The sequence below is a fragment of the Vombatus ursinus genome, unplaced genomic scaffold (genome assembly GCF_900497805.2).
Source record: "Vombatus ursinus unplaced genomic scaffold, bare-nosed wombat genome assembly UNPS02014804.1, whole genome shotgun sequence".
In the NCBI taxonomy this organism is placed as follows: domain Eukaryota; kingdom Metazoa; phylum Chordata; class Mammalia; order Diprotodontia; family Vombatidae; genus Vombatus; species Vombatus ursinus.
The window spans coordinates 8,636,885-8,659,108 of NW_020954582.1; the positions used below are offsets into that span (position 1 = coordinate 8,636,885).

Here is a 22,224-nt window from a genome sequence, read left to right on the forward strand (position 1 = left end):
ATAATTAAAACTCTGTCACAGAACTAACAACACGAATTTAACATTTCAAAGTAAAATATTTATGTAATTGACTCAACGTAGCTCAAATATCTACATAACTGAATGCATTTTCCATTTTTCATGGGGATGTCTTGACATAACATGGGTCCATCTGAATACTGAGCTTGATGTAAGAAAGGCAAGATCTCTTGCTTAGCTATTCTCATTATATTTGCACAACAGATTATGTATTTTTCCTACCAAAATACTTTGCCTCAAGAGCTGCTGGCACCGTCAACCTAACCATCACCCTTAATCATTCAAAAACATCCTGCGAATGTATGAGTTGACTGCCATGATGTAGCACACTTTCAATTTTCATAGCAGCTACATGTCTCTTGGGAACTAATTAAGATCCAGTGACAGGCAATAACCAAAGAAACCAGCTATTTAATACAAAACCTAGGGAATCCCTTCCAGTTGTGGGGAATAGAGCAAATCATCAACAATCTAAAAAAATCACCAAAGACAATTCTCAGATATTGAAACAATTTGAGTGAAAAATGGAAAACACTATTTTTAGGTTTTCTAGCTGATGAGAATTTTGTGGAGTTGTGGTGGACTTAGTTCAGGAAAGCAATGCTTTTAATAATACATTTAATACATAATAGCATTCATCATTTTAAAAACACTTTTCTCACAAATGTGTCACGTAACAAAATGGGAATTCAATTTCATCTGCCCTAGAACTAAGATAGTAGGTAATAGACTGCAAAGGTAGATGGGTCCCAGATGATGGAGGGTTATAGATGCCAGGCTGAAGATGTTTTCTTTTTATCCTGAAAGTCAAAGGAAGCCTTTGAAAATGCATGAATACTGGGGTGATATGGTCAGATCTGTGTTTTAGGAAAATCTGTTTGACTATTATATGGAAAACAGATTGGGGAAGGGCTAGAGGGAGGCGGAACGATTAGAAACATGTTGTAGTAGTACAGGTGAGATATGATAAGGCTCTGAGCTAGATCTTAGGCTCCATGAGTGGAGAGAAAGGGGCTTGTTTGAGAGATGTTGTCAAGTTACAATGATCAAGACTTGGTAACTGATTGGATTGGGTGTACAAAGAAGAGGGAAGTGTTAAAAGATGATTTTAATGAATCTACTCAACCAGCCCTGACCACTGCTGATCTATACTCTTGCATCTCCAACTGTCTATTTGACATCTCAGACTGAAGATCCTAGATATCTTAAACACATTTCCTAATCAAACTCATTATCTTTGCCTCCAAATCCTCTCCCCTCCCTAAACTTCTCTACTACTGCTGAAGGCATCACTGTCCTCCCAGTCCCTCAGGCTCCCAGCCCAAGAATCATCCTGGACTCTTCACTATTTCTCACCCCTCATATCCAATATAGTGCCAAGGCCTGTTAATTCCGCATCTGTAACATGTATGGAATATGCCCCCTTCTCTCCTCTGATTCTGCCCCCACTCTGGTACACCTGGACTATTGCTATAGCTGCTGGGGGTGGGGTGGTCCTGCTTGCTTCAAATTCAGTCTATCTTCCATCCAGCCACCAAAGTGATTTCCCTAAAACACAGGTCTGATCCTGTCACTCCACCCCCCCCCCCCCAAAAAAAAAATAAAACCAAACAAACAAACTCCAAAATGGCTCCCTATCACCTCCAGGATCAAATACAAAATCCTCTGGTTCATGTTCAAAGCCCTTCATAACCAAGCCCCCCACCTTCCCAATCTTCTTATACCCTCTACATCCTCTTCCATCTAGGGCCACTGGTTTCCTTGCTCTTCCACGAACAGGTTACTCTATCTCTTGGCTCCAGGCATTTTCTCTGGCTATCCCCCATGCCTGGAATGCTCCCCCACCTCATCCTCACTTCTTGGCTTCCCTGGCTTCCTTTAAGTCCCAGATGAAATCCTACTTCCTGCAGGAATCCCTCCCAATTCCTCCCTCTCAATTCTAGTGTTTTTCTCCTATTGATTATTTCCTCTGGACCCTGCATACAGAGTTTATTTTCACATAGTTGTTTGCATGTCATCTCCCCCATCAGACTGTGAGTTCCTTGAGGGCAGGGACTGTCTTTTGCTTTTCTTTATATTCCCTGTACTTCATGTCCCCATCAGAAAGCCTGCCACATAAAATATGATTTTACCTTCATCTCATCATTTTTGATTTCTATTTTTGTGCACATTTAAAAATATAAGTAATTATTAGTTCAATAGTATATGTGTATAACTTATACAGTGATGAGAGCTATACGCATGTGTGTGTGTGTGTGTGTGTGTGTGTGTGTGTGTGTACTGGAGGTCTAGGCTTGAACATTGTTTGCTAATGAGGGACACAATCACAAGTGTGTAAAGTACCGCTCTTGGCACTCACTATTTTAGCTCTTACTGTGAAAATCATTTGACCTTTTCTATTTTTTAAGTCACCAATTTTCTCTGACTTGCTTTTTGAGAGCTAAGGCCATTAGCTTATATTTCAAATGGAACTATAAGTAGGAAAAGCATCAAGCATTTTACTAATTCAATCTGATCAATAAACATTTTTTCAAGTGTCTACTGTGTGTGAAGCTCTGTGTTAAGCACTAGGGATACAAAAATAGACAAAAGACCATGCCTTCCCTTGAGGAGCTTACAATCTAATGTGGAGACAATATGCAAAGAAATATATCTATATCTACATCTATCTATATCTATATATCAAGCTATATACAGGATAAGGAGGACATAATTCACAAAGGGAAGGCAGGAGAATTAAGAAGGGTTAGGAAAGGCTTCCTGTTAAAGATGGGATTTGAGTTGGAACTTAAAGGAAGCCAGTGAAGCCAAGAGGTAGAGTCAAAGAGGCAGAGCATTCCAGGCATGGGGGAGAGGGTGGGGGCCAGAGAGAATGGCCAGAGCCAAGAGATGAAGTGTCTCATTCATGGCACTGCCAGGAGGCCAGTGTCACTGGATCAGAGTACGTGTCAGGGAGTAACGTATAAGAAGACTGGAAAGGTGGGAGCGGGGTAGGTTAGGGAGTGCTCTGAATGCCAAACAGAGCACTTCGCATTTGCTCCCAGAGATGACAGGGAGCCAGTGGAGTTTAGTGATTAGGAAGCGACTTGGTCAAACCTGTGCTTTAGGAAAATCACTTTGGTGGCTGAATTGATGTATAAAAAAGAGATTTTTTTCCCTTTGAGCATTATTGAAAAGAATTAAAATAGTATCTAAGAATTTTTACGAGAATAAGAAAGGGTAGAAAAAATTCCACAGATTGATGAAATTATCTTGTTTTGAGCTTATCTCAAGTGAAAGCAGACTACACCATGCTATCCCTCCAATGGGGAGCCTCACAGAACCACTGAAGATGACTTACGTCATTGTAGAGATAAATGTAATGTTTGGAAGACAGCATAATGAGATTAAAGAGTAATGAAGTTTTTTGCTACCTCTCCAAGAGCTGAAGCGTGCCAATTCAACAGAAATCAATAGTCAATGAAATCATCCAATTTTCTAATTTAATAATGCAGCCTCCAATTTCTGCCTGAAATTGAAGCAGCCCTGTCAAGGCTGTCCTCTTTTCTGAAAAGCAAAATGTTTTCCTTTCTCCATTTCTGGTACCTTTCTATCATCCATATTCCATCATATCAGAGGCATCAAACACACAACCTGAACCAGACTGAAATGTCATTGGGAAACATTTAACAAAATAAATACAAATACAACAGAACATAGCTAATGTTAACATGGAGATTTCTAAGTCAGTCTGTGCTCTCAGGGATCCTCATGTCCTTAATTCTATTTGACTCCAACAACACTGTAGCATCCCATGCCCCTGAGGAGTACTCAGCCTCCACCCCATCCACCCATATTTCCAGTCCCTGTGCTGGAGTTCATCTGGCCCAGATGCCCTACATCCATGAGGGGCAGCTATATCCTCTTTTGCTATCTCCTTGCTTATTTTGGATATCGATTCTCCATTAGCCAAATTTATGCTGAACATTTTCCAAGACAGAGAAAACAAATGCAAACAATAGCTGAGAATTTCTGCCTTCTTCTCATTGCTTATGTTCTCCTGGAATAAGACACGAGAACAAGATCTTGTCTTTATCTACTCTTAGTTACAGTTTTCAAATGAATCTTTATTCCTTTCAGATAATTCTGCGGGTCCATCTTCAATTATTTTTACCAAAAAACTGAAATCTTAGCTAAAACAAATTAATTTATTTCAACTTTTATTAGTCAAATGAAATTGCAGTAAAAACACTTTTTTCTCTAAAGTACGATACCAAGTATATCAGGAAATGTTCATATGTAGGTTACAAAGCTTTATTAAAACAGGGTATGCCAGCATAAATGAGCATTTAATTTTGAAATGCTTCTTGGTTAGAGCAAAAGACTGATGGAATTTTTAAAAGACTGGCAAGAGTAAATATAAATTGTTTATAAAGCATCCATGTTGCTTGTAAAAAGTAGAGTATTTATCAACAAATGACTGAATTAAGGTAGTAAAAGAATGTCTTGATATAGAATTAAATTTAAAATAATTTGAAATTTCAACAAGTCTTTTGTTGAAAATGTCAACAAATGTTTTTCTTGAAAAACATTTTCATTTCTAGCCTTAGTAATATGAATTTGTTCGATACATCTGTACTTACTTTCCAATTGCATTGGGTAACACGGTAAGTTGATTGTCATCTACTTTTAGAGTAGTTAGTTTTTTCAACAGTCCTAAAAAAAGAGAAGGAGGGTTGTTAATATATAAGAGCAGATTTACAACATTAAACTTTGTTTGAAAAATAAAAGGAATCACTTGTCATGAACACATATTACACATTATTACCTATACTCTACTTAAATAAACACACACAGAAAATTCTAGGTGTCACAGAAGATAGAGTGCTGGGTCTGAAGTCAGGGAGTTTCATCTCTGTGAGTTCAAATCTGACCTCAGATATTTACTAGCAGTGGGACCCTAGGTCAGTCACTTAACCCTCAGTTTCCTCATCTGTAAAATGAGCTAAAGAAGGAAATGGCAAACCATTCTGGTATCTTTACCAAAAAAACCCCAAATGGGGTCACAAAGAGTTGGACACAAATGAAATGGCCAAACCACAACAAAATTCAATTCAATTTAGTAAGTATTATATACAAGGCATCACAGTAGGTGCTAAAAATACAAAAACAAAATGAAAAACTGCTCCAACATGCATCCAGTCTACCAGGGATATATTTCCACAGATTAATGACTACAGTATAATTTGAAGAGATAGAACTAAGAACTAAATGGGTCAGGGAAAGTTTCTCATCTGAGGTGGTTCCCAAGATGAGCCTTGAAGGAAATTAAAGATTCTGGAAGCCAGAGGAGAGGAGAGACAACATGCAGGTATAGAGGACTTTCTAGGTTTAGAAAATTCATTCAATTTAATAGGAGTCCTGGGTAAAATGTATGGAACTAGAGCTCTATAAGAATTTGAGTTGACAATCTCTGCTGCGACACAAAAGAAAAGTGAATCTGAGTTTAAGCCTCTCCTATACTACATTGTTACCTGCCTGAGTCCAGGGACTGAGTGTTACCCTTGCTATAATAGGGATTCAAATAGCTTTTTCATCAATGAAGAGTGGCCACTAAGATTATTGTTATACATTTCCAGAGGGATGACCCACAGGCATTTGAAATTCATTATGTCCAAAACAAAATACATCCTTTTTTAGGTAGTACCAACCTCTCTTCCTAGCTTTCCTTTTTATTCATTTATTTATTTATTTTTTTAGAGAATCCCATTATCCTTTCCGTCATTTAAGTACACAGCCTTGGAGTAATTTTTGACCCCCTCATCACCCACCTCTCACGTCCTTATACAATCAGTTGCCAAGTCTTGTCAAATACAGCCCTATAATATCTCTTACCTCTGTCTCTTTTTCTTCCTCCTCCTTCTCTCTCTCTCTTTCTCTCTCTCTCTCTCTACATATGTATGTATTTTTATATGTTTGTATTGTGATGACTGTATTTCCATATAATTTGTTTGCTTTGTAATCCTATGGATCTTATTTTATGCATTTAAAACCATCATCCTGAGAAGGGCTCTAGAGGCTTCCCCAGACTGACAGCAGCCAAAGGTATGTATAACACAACAAAGATAAAAAACTCTTGCTTCCTGCTGGGAATACAGCCCATCCTTCTAAGGATGACTTAGGATGACTAGTTCCTTTCACACTCATTTTAAGAGTCTCCTTCTACACAGGTCCATGGGTTTGCTCCACCTATTAATGTTGCCTCTCCCCAATTCCTTTAATATATTTTATATTTATATAAATGAGGTAATATTTGTCAAGCACTTAGCACAGTGCTTGGCACATAGTAGGTACTAATAAATGCTTATTCCCTCATTCCTTTACTTCCATGTGTACATTTTGTTTTCCTCCAAAGAAAGTCGGATCTTTGAGAACAAGGGCTTTTAGACTCCTGTTGCTGTCCCTTCAGCACTTAGACTCTGCCTGGCACATAGTAGGCCTTCAATAAATTTCTGTTGATTAATTGGTTGGCTGATTGATAGTGATGATAGCAGCGGGCTTGAGGATGATTAGTGCATCAGCTCACAGCCTGTTACTTATGTGTCTAATAGACACAGGTAACATAACAGGTCTTGCCTTTAATCTTTAATGTCTTCAAATTTTAGTACCTGACCTAGAGGGAAGTCACAACTGACTGTTCTTTGGTGATCAAGTGTTAGAGAGTAGGTTCCTCTATTCCTATCATTCTGGGATTGTCATGATTAGTAAGTGTGATTTGTAAATGACTATAAGTGTTCAGTGACATGGCAGGCACAGCATACTCACCCCCACTGTGAGATAGCCGGTATGTATTTTTATAGCTTTAGCTGATAAAGTTCAAGGGGAAAAGTTGACTTTCAAAAAAATTCCTCTTTTTGTAGTTTAGCTTTTTGTTTGATTCTGAAACTAAATGTAATCTATTCCATAAACCATTCTTCCTAAATCACAAGCAGTTATTGCATTTCAAATTTTAGCTCAGAACAAAAGAGGTCTTCTACTCTCATTTCATTGGGAAAGTGAAAGAAGAAAATCCCACAATTAACCAACAGTTATTTATAGTATGATTTTTCATCAGGCAAAATGAATAAGGAATTTAATTTCACTATTCCCATGTTGATAAGATTTCATCCTTAACCCAACCAGTCATCTCAAAAATTATTGCCACTATTCATAGGCAAGGTTGGTGGAAGGAGGAGAATAGCCAGGGGAAGGTTAAGGATAAATGGATTTCTCCATCATTACTACTGGGAGGGAAAAACAACTGCTTAATACTGACTTCCAGCTGGTGATGAGTTAGTAACATGCTGATTCAGAATGGTGTCAATAGTATTGTTCTTTCATTCTTCTTATCTTTTTCAACGAGACCAAGAGATAAGCGGTCTGGGGACAAGTGACTATACTGATTTTTTAATATTTAATGTTTTTTGGACTATTGTATAAGGTAGTCAATTTTTTAGCTAAATAAAAATTATTAGGATTTTTGGCACAACTCCAGCAGCAGGCAGGACAACAGGGATGAAATATGGCTGATCCTGTTTCCACAGGGACCAGGGTTTAGATAAGGCTATCTGATTTGGAAATTAAGAGATCAATGACAACTTTGGAAACTACTGTTTCAGTTGAAAGATGAGGTTACAATTCAGTTTGCCAGGGGGCAGAAATAAGAGAGGGGAAAGAGGTAGAGGAAATGCATATACACAACTTTTTTTTTCTGAGTTTGGTTTTGAAGGGGAAGAGAAATATAGTACAATAGCTTGAGGGAATTGTGGGGTCAAGGTTGGAGAAGGTATGGGCATTTCTGTAAGCAGCAGGAAAGGAACTAGGAGATAGGAAGAGACTGAAAATGAGTGAGAGCCAGATAGACAGATAAAGGGAGAAGGGGAGAGGTAGAGAGATACAGATAGACAATTTAATAAAGAAGACTAGAGGGTATGGGATCAAGGGTGTAAGTAAAAGGGCTGGCCTACAATGAGGAGAGCGACTGCTTTATCAGAGACTGGAGAAAAAAGAGGAGGAAATGCAGGGTGAGGTCAAGGGGTTCTGACATGGGGGAGGGGAGACTTGGGGCAGACGGCCTCAATTTTCTAATTCAAGTATGAAGAGAGACAAGATGTTGGGATGGGAGTGGTAGGGACCATGTGGGAGACTCGGGAAGAGAAGAGGTTTGGAAAGGCTTCTCTTAAGATTGCAGTAGAGAGTTAAATAGGGAAGAGGGAAAGGATTACCTTGTAGCAATGAGGGCCCAGGTGAGATAAGACAACATATGTGGAGTGAATACCATCGATATGGTTGTGACTCCTTCCAGCACCATTCATCAGCATACGAGGAAGAGCAAGATGGTGGTGGTATTGCAGCATTGGGGTTTGGCAAAGGGTGAACAGTGACAGAACCAGGGGTCAAGGGATTCGGTAATAGAGATCTGTCATTTCAAGTCTGGCCTCAGCAATTTCCTAACTGTGTGACCCTGGTCAAGTCACTTAACATCAATTAGCACCCTCTGTGCCCTTTGCCTCCTAGACTGGAGGGCTGCTGGGCAGATCAAGGACTCCCAAAGCCTCTCTTTAAAGATGTCTCCCTGGCTAATCATCTCTTCATTTCCCAGCAACTTGCACTCCTTGGACCAGATTTCGTCATGCCCCTTTGCCTTGCTACCTTCTCCCCATCCTGCCCTCTCTCCTGTTTTTAGTTTCCTTTTTTGTGCTGTCTTTCAACCATTCTACTGTAAATTGCTCAATGGCAGGGATTGCCATTTATTTTTTCATATTTGTATTCCCAGTGCTTAGCACTATGCTTGGCACATAATAGGCACTTAATGAACATTTATTGACTGACTCTTCCTTGAATCTAAAATCAATGTTAAATAAAGCAAAGAACCAAAAAAAGGATTTTTAAGCTAGGTTGGAGGTATTATTGAGATAAAAGAAGGGAGAGAGGATGCTTATCAATAGACGGAAAAGTTTGATTTTGCTTCTGTTTTATCTTTGTACTGGGAAGGAGACAATGAAGATGTTTAACAGTGACTATAATATCATTTAACTTCCCAGAATAGGTTTAAGTCACTAGCCTGTTCAAATGATATATTGAGGCAACGAAAGAACTGTCAGATGTGATTGTTTACCAATGGCTAATGATCTCTGAAAGTCTACGGAACAGGAAAAGTGCAAATATCCTGATTTTTTAAAAAATATTGAAGAGGATGGAATCTATAAAGTATAGGCCAAAGAGTTTGCTTTTGTTTCCTGATAGAATTGTAGAGCATCATATTCGAAAGCTGCTTTATGGCCATTTAGAGAGGGAAACAGCAGTGACTAAAAATCAGCATGACTTTATCAAGAATAAGTCATGCCAGATGAACCTCATTTTGGGACAAGCTTCCTATAATGTTAGATTAGGGAATTCTGTATCTAGAGCACCTTTAGATTTCAGGGAAAAAAATTTGAAAAGATCTCTCATGTCATCTTGGTCCATGGTCTAGACTCTAGATAGTAGTATAGCTCTAGGGATATGGAGCTGGAATGGTCCCCAATAATTTGGGGCTAATGTAAACATGGGAGGTATTTAGCAAAGTGCTTCTGGAATATATGCTTACCCATGTGCTACCAAATAAATTTTTCAGTAACATGAATGAAACCATAGAAGGCATGGTGGTCAAATTTGTAGATGATGCAAAACTAATTTATTAAAAACCTAACTAAAACTAACTAGTTAGGAATAATTAACATTGGGTGAAGAAGTACCCAAAAGATATTAATAGGCTAGAATTTTGTACACTGGTTACAAAAATCAGCTTCAAAATTACAGGATGGATGAGTTATAACTAGGCAAAAGTTCTGCCAAAAATGATCTGGAGGTCTTGGTGGACTAAAAGCTCAAAGTAAGTTAAGGAATATCCAACTTGACAGCTTTGGAGAGGATTAATTGGGGAGGGGAGAGACTTGATGCAGGAGTACTAATAAGGAGGCTAGTGCAATCAGTAGCCCAGGAATGACTGACTGAAGGCTTGGATTAGTGAGGTTATGGTATGAGTAGAGAGAAGGAGACATGTGAAAAATTTTGAGGAGTCAGAAATTGACAATACTTGGCAAATTATTGGATATTGTGGGTGAGGGAAAGTGAAGAGCTGTGGGTGTATTAAAAAAAGATGAAGATAAGACATGTGATAGGACGTCACTGGACATGTGATTTTTATTAATACAGAGAACACCCAAGTGAGGAAACTTCCTCCCACAATTTTCTTTGTAGTTTTATATCTCTTCTCCTTAACAATTTTGTTTCCATTTCCCACTATTTCTTATTAATTTTCCTAACATTCACAATCTTTGTCATAGGAACAGAAAAGGAAATTTCAAGGCTCTGCTAGAAGACAAGTTGTCCCTAATGGTGGAGAGGCCCCACAATGACCCTTCCCTTGAATGTAGATGCCAAAAGCCTTTAGGGTGATGGGGATGAGTCCCTGGCTCTGTGAGGATTAATTCTGACATAAAAGAGGTGAGGATTTGTTTTTTAAGTTCTAGATAAATGGTGGTATCAATAGAGTATTCTCAGTCCTTGCCCATCATCATTGTACCATTCATCTAGAACAACCATCTTCTCCCTTCTTTCATCCCTCTCTTGACCCTGACCCTAAACTCTTTTTGTTGTCCTTCCAATTAAACTTAGATTTAGTGAAGAAACTGTGGGACAAACAGAATCCTGCTCTATGATGCTATTGAGCAACTCTTCTCCTGGATACCTGACCCCCTCTGGCTGAAGTGGTCTCTCTGTAACTGACCTATGGCTCCTCTGTGCTTTGTATTGTCACCTCCTGACCCTGACTATTAAGCACCTGGCTCACCCTAGGACCTGCATGGACTGAACTTGTTTCTACTTTAGCTGCCTGCCCTCACCTCTCTGAGGGAAGCCTGCTTCCAGGTCTTGTCTTTGACTGCTCTTTGCTCTAACCTAGACTGGCTGGTAATGGAGCTGAAACATCTCAGCATAGAGGGTGCTGAAAAGGTTTAGGGTGACTACTAGGGAATAGGAAAGGACAGCAAGGGGAGAAAGGGGAAGCGTCACACTGTGTCTAAGTTTATTTTACATATGGTGCAGTTTCCAACATCAAACACATTTAGGTTCCAAAGAGAAAGTAAATGACTTGGATTATTCACAAGATCATCTGTCATTATGAATAATAATCAAAATATCGTTTTAAAGGGTTTCCAGTCTGACTTTATGATCGCAGCACATCACATTCAGTTTTCATTGTAATTGTTCAACTGAGGACAGTACTTGTTATATAAAATAGGATTAACATTTGGCAAAAAGAATCATAATTCAAAATACATATTTTAGTGCATATTTTAAAACAACCCTGAATACAGCAGCATTCTAAGAACTACAACTACTATACCTTCTGTTGTAAGAAAAATAGTACATATTTATCAAATTATTCTAAATGCACGAAATACATTTGTAATATAAAGAAACAACTTGGATTATTTTCAATATGCAGATTTCAAAGGTTCATCATAATAGGGCAAATTTCTAGAATTAGAAATCAAAGAACAACTTTTTAAAAAGAAAAAATAACTTTAAATATTGACATAAAAATGTATGGGCTTAAAAGAGCTCAGGCATCACCTTAGTCAGTCTCTTTCATTTCACCGATGAGGAAAGCAAAGCCCAGAGAGGCAGAGGGACTTCTCCCAGGCTACCTACCTAGTGTCCATCAGCCGCAGGGCCAGACTCCCAAGCCCAGGGTTTCCCGGGCCGGTGCTTGCTCCGTGATGCCCCTCTGCCCCTCCAACAGTTCTCAGATTTTATACTGGTTAGTCAATTCAAAATGAATTTGGTGCTCTTTGCAATGGCACATCCCTTACTCTCAGGAAAGGTAAAAAGATACCAGTAAATTGAACACAACATTTCACCGATCAAATGCTCTTTCCTCACCTATGGAGTCAGGCAATTGTTGCAACATATTGGATGACAATAAGAGGTCTTCAAGTGCTTCACATCCAGAAATCTCCAAGTCAACATTTTCTATTCTGTTTTTTGACATATCCAGGTACACCAACATCTTTAATTTCCCTATAGACTTGATGACATTGCATAAACTCAGGGTTAGTTGAGAAGCTTTTCCAAGAAGTTTACAAGGAATAAATACATACTGCTATAAAAGATTTTATTTAAAAAATCAAACATACTCCAAATGGCTCTTTTGGGGAAAAATGAAGATTACCAATCAAAAAATCATGTAATTTTCTCAGTCAGAAATATTGTTGTTTTAAATGGCTGAAATTGGACTCTCTTCTACAAAGTAGGACAGAAACAGCAACTTCTTTTGAGTACTGTTTCACTCTTTCTTCTTGCTTTGCCTCAAAGTAAATGACTTCCCTTCTCCCCAGGGTCGGTTGGCCTCCCTGTACCTGATGACTGTCCTATCCTTCGTTTCCAGCCAGTGAGCCAGGTAAGCCATTGTCTGACCCAACTGTTTCCTCAGGCCAGGGAAGGGGTGGAAAGTCCCCATCAACATTCATGGTGGTATAGACAAAGATTGAGGACAACAGAGTTGTTCTTTTACTTATCATTTTGCATTCTTCCCAGCTAATACACAATTTTCCCTTGAGTCCAAGGTTCTGGCAAGTCATTTTTTTTTTCCTGCTTTGTTCCTAAGGTAAGTTATTTTTGGTCTTTATTGTTTACAAACATTTTATTGGCCTTTCTCTTGGCCAAAATGTGTCTGCATTTAATTCCCCAAAGAGTCAGAGGTACAAGCAGGAGGGGCCTTGAGGATACAATAGTTCTGATCTAAGTGCCAGATACTCTCCTCAAAGATGGGTAAGTGCTAAAGCAGAACTACCGAACTGGCCTTGAAGACAGGGACTATTGTTCTGTACCCCAACGGCTGGCACACAGTAAACACTTAATAAATGCTTTTCAAAGAATATGTTGGTAGGGAAGCCTTAGGTTAGATATATGGGGCAAGAGGAGGAAGCCCTGGGAGCTGGAAATTAAAAAGCAACAAGAAAAGTGAAGTGAGGAAAGAGAATACATGTATCTGGATATATAGGAGAAGCACAAAAATGGAAGGGAGGCCAGACCCTCGAACCCAGGTTTTGGGGCCCGTTCTATGCCTGATTGATAAATACAGGGAACTTCTGACCTGAACTGCTTCCTACGACACAGCAGACCCTCATTTTCTCTGCAATGTATTGACTTAGAGACCAACAGGTATAATGAATGTGTGTGTGTGTGCAGGGGAAGCCCTAGAGTTTGTGGAAAGAAAATTAAAAATTTAACACAGAGACTTTGACCACATCTCAGCTGATAAATCTTTAGAACATTTCATAACGTGTAGTCTACCAAGATGAGGCAAGAGGTGTTGGAAAGCTAATTAAATGGGTCATTGTCTATTTGATTTTGTGTTTAAGATTTTTAAAAATGAAATCACTTCAGCTAAGGTTTCCAGGAGTATTAAAAAACAAATGAATCTAATCTATTAAATGTATGCTAAACAAGAAAAAAGCAATAACATTCATAGATAAAATGCCAAATAAATATGCAAATACATTTGAGCCGAGGTGTGGGGCATAATTTGTTGTTTTTTTTTTTAACTGTGTTCCCTGACACTAAATTAATGAGGTTAACCACTTAATGAAACAGAGAACCATCTACTTCTTTGAATGTGCATTCACCAATAAGCCTTCCTGAGTCAGTGCAAAACAGGCCTATTCCAAAGCACAGTCCATCATGGAGTGAAGCCAGTGAAAGGTGGGGGTCTCAATTCGTCTGTTGAAACAGGCCATATGTGTGTGAAATACCAGACTTTCTAACCAAATAAATGAGTGGATGTGAGTTGCCCTCACAAGGCCCTATTCTACAGCCTCATGGTAGCTTCTGGGTGTTCTAAGTTTCCTCAAGGCTACTCCAGAAGAGCACTGGCTCTGGAAGATTCTATTCTGCTGGAAATGCTGTGATTATGGTGCTTATGGTCATTTGTGCTTTCCAGGGAGTTAAGTATGGAGACAATCATGGCTAGTAGGCTGGTCACTTAGTGATGCATTCTTCAGCCACGGCAACCCATAAAACAATACTTAGTTCTTAGATCCGTAGTTCTGCAGCGACTCCCCCACCTCCACCCTTTCCACTTCTGCGCAGTGTCCGATAGTGTCAGAGTCATGGGAATGGGGGATTCTTAGAGGATATTTAAAAATCACACAGTAATTTGTAGTTTGTCTATAAACACTCTTAAGAGGCAGAACAGCCACAGAGATCCAGCCTCGGGGCTAGGAAGACCTGGATCAAACTCTGCCTTTGACACATCCTGAGCTGGGGGATCCTGAGCAAGTCATTGGCTCTCAGTGCACTCCCCCAGAGGCTTCAAACACTCGGTCCTGGGACCAGATGGAAAAGTAATTGGGGAATATTCAACAAGCGGAATGAAAATACAGTGGGACGTAGGGCATGTTAATATGGGAATTTCTAAGTTAAGAGCTGCCACAGGGATCCTTCTGTTTGGTTCAGTGGCCCTGTTTCTATTTGACCTTGGCCCCTCTGCTTGAGACAATTCTATAAGACTGTGATGTGCAGAGACGTTGTTTGACCAACTCTGGTAGAGGGAGCGTCCTCACCTGGGGGTTCCTTGGCCATTAAAATCACAGGTTCAGTCCCTACCTCTATTAATAAACTCTAATTGACCGTCGATGCTCCAAATGTTAAATCCTTGCAGAATGACCCGTGAGTAGCCGTATAACCAGAGTTGCTGAATTCTCCCTATAAATGGAACTGTAAGACAATGGAAAGATCCATCTAAATGGAAGGATGGCTCCCAGGCTCTCTTTGGAAAGGCAGATAAAGAGTCAGTGAAGATGCTTTTGTCATACATTTAAGGATGCAAAGATAATCATTTCATGGGACATTCAGTCATATCATATTGTCTTGCTCATTATGAACATTTGAAAAAAAAAAACAATCACAAAGATAACTGCAGTTTGTGTGTCCACATCTGTGGTAGAGCCTGAGAAGGTCCAAAAATTCTGTGGACTTAGCAAGAATCTCTAAATTAAATCCATATATAATTTAGGATTATATTTATGACTAGAAGGCAAAGGAAATCAGGAGAAGGACAGTAAAAATATGTTGGAAAACCTGATTCCAGAGTAAGAGACAAGAAAGCTGAAAGTCTTGTGAATTATAAGATGACCAATTTCTTTATATCGTGAGCACTTTATTATTATTTCTAAAGTGCTGGGAGGTGCTTGCTATGGCCAGCACCAAATAACATCAAAAATGAAATTGACTATATTCTGACAGAAAGCAATTGAATACTGATGTGAGAGTCATTTATGAATCAGTTATCTTTGCATCGTAAGAACACTGACTTGTTAGACTCAAGATAAAAATAAATATCAAGTTGAAGAACAAAAATAATGATATGCCATTTGAGGCAACTCCAGCTAAAACATACTTAAATATTCTGCTGATGCAAAACGACATAGGAAGTGGATGAAAGGACAAGTATCAACCCAGATTATAACCAATTCTTAAGGAAGTTTTATTGATGTAAATCAACTGGCACAAGGAGCAGACTGAAAAAGGCTTACTCAGCAAAGACTTGTTCTACCTGCCAAGGCAAGAAATATTTTAGCTACAAGCAACACTGATTTAAAACAAAATCACTTCTAAAATATTACAGAGGAAGATGTTGGAATATTAAGAACGGTCATGCTCTCAGAAAATACCAAGGGACAGTGGAGGGACAAAGTTGAAAGAAAGCCTGGCAAAGGCCTAAATGAAGTCAGATCATCCCCGAGAGCATGTAAGCATGATCTTAGTACAAATACTTTGTCAAGAAAGAAAAGCTTTGCTAAGATTTCTTTACCGAAGTATTTTTTCTATCAAGAATGGAGTCATCACATTTGGAATCTAAACTCATTGCCCCTCATGGGAAGTAGAAATGGCACCAAGAGAAATAAAGATGAGAAATGCAGCTATTCTAGGCCAACTCTACACAGATGATGGCTATGGTAGAAGTAACACAATTTTTTGGGTATTGAGGGACTGATATTCAAAATATCTGAAAGAAAACTTGATAACAAATGCTCAGAAACAGTCATGGATGTTAACATTACACCTCTCCCAAAGAATAATTTAAAAATTATCAATAACTACTAATCCATATCCCTCCTTTTTCATCTTTATAAAATCTAAGAGAATAATCTACACGCATATCTCAAGCATCCTTGATAATAAAAGCCTGATGAGAAGGGAAAATGCAAGTTTTTGGAATGATATTCTATATCAGAATTATGTCCTTAGAGACTAAATTGGCTAAATAATTGACTAAAAGGTTTAGACAATATAACATTCCATTATGCTTAGTGTTTGCTGGCTGTTAAAATACATTTGATTTGGTAGAGCAGGATGCCACATTAAAGGCTCTCTTCCAATAAGTCTCCCCTATGAATATATTAAAATTATGCAAGGTTTTCCTTAAAAACATAATAATGAAGTAGCTCTGTTTTTTGACCCTCTGATTATTAACATGGACATTGTCTGCTCACCATTTACCACTCTTATGGAAGATGCCCCATGCAGAGTCCAAATGAAAGAGGAATTCTCTATAAATGAAGAAGTCTTCTAAATGCTTCTGTTGGTGGATGACATTGTCCCATTTGCATTAAGCCCCAGAACATTTCAGTCTCCTAGATGGGATTGACATTCACTAAAAAGAGTTTGGCCTATCTACACTAGGGAAGCCACAGTAAGGAAGAATGCTTATTGTTTAAATGATGATATGCAGTTCAATAGATAGTCAACCTATAGAACTTGTCCATCAATATCTATCTATTGGATATTCACTACAAATGGATAAGGAGCTGCACCCAGAATTTAAGTTTGGTAATGAGCTTGATTACTTTTGAGATACTGCCACATTTTTTTAAAGTCTCCAAGCTTCTCCTCGACACAAATGTCTATATTGTAAGCATCAGTATTTCTTTGGTGATTTTACATGACTATGATTCATGGAGAACCAGTTTCCAAAGAATTAAAATTGAGGATCACTCATCTTTATGGAGAGGTACGTGAGCAAGTATAGGTTGTAAGACATTAGAACTAAGAATCGAGCAGAAACTGTGACATCAAGGATATTGTCAGAGAGAAGGTGGCCTGGTCGGGGGGCAAAAGGAGGGGAAGTCCACTTGTATCCATGCAGTGTCAAGAGACAGAAGAAGGCCTTTCCATAGTACATTGGATAGATTCTTTGTAGAGGACTGGTGGGAGGCATGGGCAAAAGTCACACAGGATGAGAAAATGTGGATGAGTTGTGACTGCATCTTTGAAGGCAGTACCCACATCTGTGACACCAGAGATACATGTAAGTATGACAATGTGGAGAATATTGATCAGAAGTAGCCTTGTCAACCCAATGAGGCTAATGGATGAGGCATTTGTTTTGACTTTAAAGATACCTCTGTAAGCAAAGTATGAATATATTCAATGAAATCAAATGATCAGAGGCATGATATATAGGACAAAGTAAAGGATAAGGATTTAGTCTGCCTCTGAAGACATATTTCCTGTGGAAAGAATGAATCTTCCCATTGATGCCATACTGAGATGAATACTCACATCTCCTTGAGGAGTAGAAGAAGTCTTTTTGGCCTAGGTTCACTTTGAACCATTTACACATCCTTGAGGATAACTGATTGGGTTGTGGCTATTCAGAGCTTAGTTATTTCCCTGGACTGAGACCTCTAAACAGGTTCAGAGAGGCAGGGAGATAAGAGGCCAAAAGAATTGAGCATAGACAGGACCTATAGACATGTGGGTCCCTGGACCCAGGAAGCCTGCCTGTCCAAATAGCTCTCTCTTTGGGGAGAATGCTCATCCCCACAGATGGCAGGGGTGCTTTGCAGAGAACTTCTGAGGCCACGTCTGGAGAGAGGAGGTGGATTTCCTGAACACATCCTGTGTTCCTGGACCCTGCTTCCTCAGGAGAAGTTTGCCTTAGGTGCCTGGACGCAAGCTTTTGAGAAGAAGAGGAGGAATTCTTCTGCATTACAAAACCAAGCCACCTTGGGAGAAAAGGAATAACATGTGGTCTAGAGGTGGAGAAGCAGAAAGGGCTACATGGAGAAACCTGGATCTTGGCCTCCATTGTTACTTAGTTATCTGGGCTGTCCAGCTCTAAGGGCAAGGAGGGGCTGACTTCTTGACAACACCAAGCATGCTGACATCCCTTCCAAGAGAGACCCAATCACAGGGTGTCACTCTACATCTAGAGAATGGTGTCAGTACTTCTGGGAAGGGACATGAAGGGTCATTGATCTCTGCCTCACATGTACTTCCTTTCCAGGGAAATTTGGGCTGCATGATGGTGATATGGAGGGAGATAAGATTGCTGGAGGGGGAGAATTGCCTTGCCAGTTTAAAAACTGCTTTGAGTTCCTTGTATTTTCTCCCCACACATTCTTTCTGTGGGGCAAAATAAAAACTGGTCAGAATTTTGCATAAAAGTTGAGTGCTTAAAAATGGGAGCTGAGGGACATTCCTACCCAAATCTGCAGTGTTCTAGTCACAAGCTATATTCTGATGACCCCAGGGGACATCGAGGGTGGAGGAGTCCTTGAACTAGATATATAGCCTGTTCAAATGACACTTATTGAGTGCCCACTATGGGCAGAGCTCTTTAGTAAGCACTATACATACTCACCGATGTATGGATACTTTATGAAGATAAAGCCGGGATCGATCTATCCATCTATCTATCTGCATCTATCTAATTCAATCTAGATATGTAAATATCTCTATATATAGATATATATACACACACACACATGTGTATTTCTCCATTATGACTAGGAGGATTAGTAGCAATGTGATTTTCAAGTTACAGAAGTAAGCTCTCTGCTCCATTTCAAGACTCATCCTTTTAATTAGGCTTATGATTGTCCAAAAGGAGAATACATTTGTTTCTGGTTATATTTACACTTCCTACTAATTTTCTTATATTATTGTATAGAGCAGGGGCAAGGAAGCCATCTTTGGAGCATACAGAAGGGGTAATGATGCTAATAGAGTTGCTATTAGCCATTTGAGATGTTTTCATGCTTAAATACTGGGACTGGGCTTTGGGCCAGAGTGGGAGTATGCTCCTTGGACTGAAACTCTCCCAGGCCACGGGAAGAGCCATAAGACCCATGCTCATAAGTTAATTGCTATAGCTTCCACTTAGGAGAAAGTATAAAGTTGCCCTTTAAGACAGTGAAGAATCTGATTCTTTGACTTTTCATCTACCTTAATTAAATTTTGGCTCATACTGTACTCAAAATTTTAACTTGAGTCTAAAGGAAATAGATGGGACCCAAAGAATGGTTTTGCTCTTAAGACAGGATTGTAAAAATATTAATGGAGTTTCTGATTAGCTCTAAGGATAATGGTTAATTCTATAAAACTTAGGTCAGTTTTGTGAACTGAGGAAACTCATGGCATTTCCAAGGCCTATTCATTACATAAAATTTCCTAAATTAGATCACATAGATCATTCATGAGTATATAGACTATTTATTTTTCATCTGGTAGCAATACACTTTCCAACTTTGTAGAACATAAGTAATATCAATTAAGTGGCACAGATAAGAGAGATACTCCAAAGAGAACTAATAAGGTGGACCATTCATACATTTTTAAGCACATACACAGAATAATTAAAGAACTAAAATTAAATTAGTGGAATACTTTTTGCAGTTAAACATTGCTATAATATGTCTTATTAAAATGCTTTTAAAGCTACTATATAAATGGAATTTATTACGGTTAAATGATAATATGACGTTTAAATGATATTTCTCTTAAAACACATATAAAAAGCATTACATAATATAAACTTACATACCCCAGGAAGTGTTTGAAGTGCATTATTGTCCATCCACAATTCCCTTAGGTTTTGTATTTGTTCCAGAACCTCAGGCTAGGGAAAAAGAGAGATAGTCTAATTAATGCCCAATTATGACAACGTCTAATAGAACTTAACTGAGGAAAGCAGTGGCTGGATGTCAGCTCTGAAGGGCACGAGGAGAAACAAGGTTGGGTCTTGGGTGCATTTGGGTTCAATTGAGTTTATCTAACCATTTCTTAAGGAAGCCAGTAGCATGTGTTAGACTTGATTTCTCCGAGAAACTTCCAATTTAAGAGGCTATAAGTAATACCAAAAAGTCCCTAAACATTAATAGTTGACTTGGAGCTTTTCTAAATTGTTCCTTTCCCCTGGAAACATGCAAGAATAGAAAACAGAAAAGAAAAACAAGCCATATCAATTATTCACTGCCAATGTAGATTATTCACTCTTTCCTTCATTCATTCACCAAACACTGAGTGCAGAGTATTTCTTTCCCACTTCGAACATATCAAAGTCTTTAGATTCAGAATCACAGAATTTCAGAGAATCTTTAACAATTTAGTCCAACCCATAGCTGAACAAGATTCCTCCCAACAATATACTTGACAAACGGCCATTCAACCTTAGCTTAAAGACCTTCGGTGAGGGGGAACCTCCTACCTCTTGAGACAGCCCGTTTAACTCAAATAGCCCCACCTGTTAGGAATTTGTTCCTTCTATTAAGCCTAAACTAGCCTCTTTACCTCTTTCACCCACAATTCCTGTTTTGCTCTCAGAGATTAAACAGAAGTCTAATCTCTCTTCCATGTAACAGTCGTTCAGATATTTGATTACAGCTATAAGGTACTGCCAACCCAACTTTACCCATATCCAGCCCCTCCTTCCTCATTCTCCTCATGTGCTACTCATATGTCAAGGGATCTGGCTGAGGGTCATAGGAACACAGACTTGGAACTGGAAAGGACTCCAGAGGTCACCTAGAACAACCTCTTCATTTTATGACAACATAAATAGATGTCTTTTGGAAGACAAATGAGCCCCAGAGAGATGAAAAGACTCTTACAGATCCACCAATTCCAAATTATTTGCCACCCTTTTCCCCCGTCTTATGTTCATCATCCTGTTTATTTTGCTGTGGAAGGATTCCACAGCTTTAGCTCTTCCCTCTAAAAAGCGGAGTTGAGAAATGAGCACCATGTGCCAGATGTGCTCTGTCAGACAGAGTACAGTGAGACCGCCCCCTCCTTTGTCCTAGAAGCCATTTCTTTCTTAGTTAAATCCAAGATTGTATGGGCCTTCCAGACTGCCACTTTATACTATTGACACACTGAGCTTGCTATACACCCAAAGCACCAGATTTTTTTAGATACACTCCTCCTTTATCCTATACTTATGACCTTGACTTTTTGGACACAAGTGTAAGATTTCACTTTTGCCTTTATTAAATTTCATCTCATTGGATTTGACCCGATATTCTAGCTGGTCAAGATCTTCTTAGGTTTTGATTATATTCCAGTGTGTCATGCTGGCTATTTGTCCTAGGGTTTGGGCCATCTGCATATTTGGTAAGTATTCTACCTATACTTTTGTCTGTCTCACTGACAAAAACCTTGAGTGGTACAGGGCCATTAAAAGAAAACTGAGGAGCTCCATTAGAGACCTTCTAAGAGATTGGGGGTCTATTGATGGCATTGACTCCCAGTGCTTAGCATAGAGTCTGGCCCTGTAGTAAGTGATTAATAAATGCTAATTGATTGGCTAAGAAATATTATTATAACTAAGAGGAAGCATAGTATGGCATCTCATTTTGGTTCTGGGTCTCATTCTACATCTGATAGCTTCCAAACTGTATATTCATTGGTAAGGATCTCTGAGCCTTAGGAAACTAGCTAAAATGATAAATTACAGATGATTACTAAGTTACAGATGGAGTGTGATCTCTGTTGGATGAAATCAAAGATCCCTGATATACTGACTTATTATTAATAACCCTAATACCATTATTTGAATGCTTCAAAGGATTCTTACTTTTGTCAGTGTTGGTAACCTTCCACCCACAGGTTCCAAATATCTCCTTGTTTGATTGTGTAGTTCATCAAAATAATCATAACAGATTAATTGTATGGATTATGATTGAAGTTTTAAATAAACTGACTTCTTTAAGCCACTTGGCATATGCCTTATTATCAACATTTGGTATGTGCCCAGGAGATGGAAACTAATTTTTATATTAACATAAGAAAAATACTTACAAGAGTAAATCTTTCTTAACTGCAAATATATGTGTCTCTAATGAATGTCAAATAAAA

At 38.8% G+C, this 22,224-nt stretch overlaps 1 protein-coding gene across 5 annotated transcripts in view; it reads right to left on the reverse strand.

Moving 5' to 3' along the window:
• The window catches only part of LRRC7 (leucine rich repeat containing 7), a 589,282-nt gene that overhangs the window by 145,641 nt on the left and 421,417 nt on the right, over positions 1-22,224 (reverse strand). For all 5 annotated transcript variants that reach the window (XM_027873996.1, XM_027873992.1, XM_027873991.1 and 2 more), the window contains 3 exons: positions 19,913-19,987; positions 11,965-12,109; positions 4,641-4,713 (listed from right to left, as the gene is read on the reverse strand). In XM_027873996.1, the coding sequence (XP_027729797.1) occupies positions 4,641-4,713; positions 11,965-12,109; positions 19,913-19,987 (293 nt within the window). The remainder of the gene's footprint in view (positions 1-4,640; positions 4,714-11,964; positions 12,110-19,912; positions 19,988-22,224) is intronic.